Raw genomic sequence first — 1,265 nt, forward strand, 5'->3', positions numbered from 1 at the left:
TCTCAGAAATGAATAAAAACTATTATAAAAAAGATAAGTCAGAGAAAAAACCTTAGTTTTGTTTTGTTTCAAATTCATTTATGAGAGAAAGGGAGAGAGAGGAAGAGCATGCAGGTAAAGGGCAGAGAGGAGAGAGAAAAATCCCAAGCAGGCTGTGTGCTCTCAGTGAACCCATGAAGCATGATACCATGACCTGAACCAAAATCAGGAGTCAAAGACACTTCACTGACTGAGCCATCCAGAAACCCCAAGAGAATAGAAGTCTTAAAAGTTTATTTTCTGGGACTTATTTATTTTCTTCCTCCCTCCCAGGTTATTTTTGAGTGGGAGCATGCAAGTACCCATGAGAACAGGGGAGGGGCAGAGAGAGGGGAAAGATAACTCTATCTAGCAGCCTCCACACTATCAGGCTGATACATGGCTCAGACTTAATGAACTGTGAAACCATGACCTGAGTCAAAATCAAGAGTTAGTTGCCTGACAATGACCAGTGTTTTAATAGATATTTTTGTAGAAAGCTATGCCTTGGAGAATATAATTTTTAATTTTAGTTTTCTTTTTCAGAAGGACGCTATATACCGCCTCATTTAAGGAACAGAGAAGCTTCCAAAGGTAGGTGATTGTGCAACTTTGTATCCGTCTTTTCTGTGTTTAGAAGTTAGTCAAAACATGAGGTAGCTTTTAAGAAGATTTTACACACGTTTTCCCCTTATGCTTGTTTTCAAAGGTTTTTTGGCTTTGTAAATGTTCAACCTGTGTTGAGTAATGGATATTTCATATTTCTTTTGACCAGCTGAGCCCAAAGTTTATTTGCCTTAGTTCTCTGTTTTTAACATGACAAGATAATTTCAGTTTGAAAGGAAAATTTGTGCCCTATATTGTAAAGCTAACTGTAGGACAATAAAGCATTGAAATTTGTCACACTGAAAATGAGTTATTGTCAAGTATTTAAGAATTGAAGAATTATAATCATGGGCACAGTCCATAAGTTGAAATTTTGTCTGATTTGGTTGGTTGGTTGGTTTGTTGTTTTGCCTGAACTGCTTCATTTGAAAGGCTTTGTTTAAAATTCTCATGAAAAACTTGATAACTTTTAGCACTAAGTTTTTAACATAGAGTGATAGTGTTGTGGTAATAGTATGAGTGTTGTATGTTCACCATCATGGATGATTTGAAATTTTCAAGAGAGAAATGTCAGGAAAAGCTAAAAAGAAAGATGGTGCAGAAATGGTGAAGGTATTGGGGCGTCTGGGTGGCTTAGTCTC

The 1,265-nt window shown here is 36.6% G+C and overlaps 1 protein-coding gene across 1 annotated transcript in view; it reads left to right on the forward strand.

Annotated features, from left to right (window-relative positions):
* The window catches only part of LOC144245686 (ATP-dependent RNA helicase DDX3X-like), a 14,298-nt gene that overhangs the window by 4,145 nt on the left and 8,888 nt on the right, over positions 1–1,265 (forward strand). The window contains 1 exon segment of the mRNA XM_077781019.1: positions 565–612. Within this exon segment, the coding sequence (XP_077637145.1) occupies positions 565–612 (48 nt within the window).

Source organism: Crocuta crocuta, unplaced genomic scaffold (assembly GCF_008692635.1).
Source record: "Crocuta crocuta isolate KB4526 unplaced genomic scaffold, BGI_CrCroc_1.0 scaffold2088, whole genome shotgun sequence".
Lineage (NCBI taxonomy): Eukaryota > Metazoa > Chordata > Mammalia > Carnivora > Hyaenidae > Crocuta > Crocuta crocuta.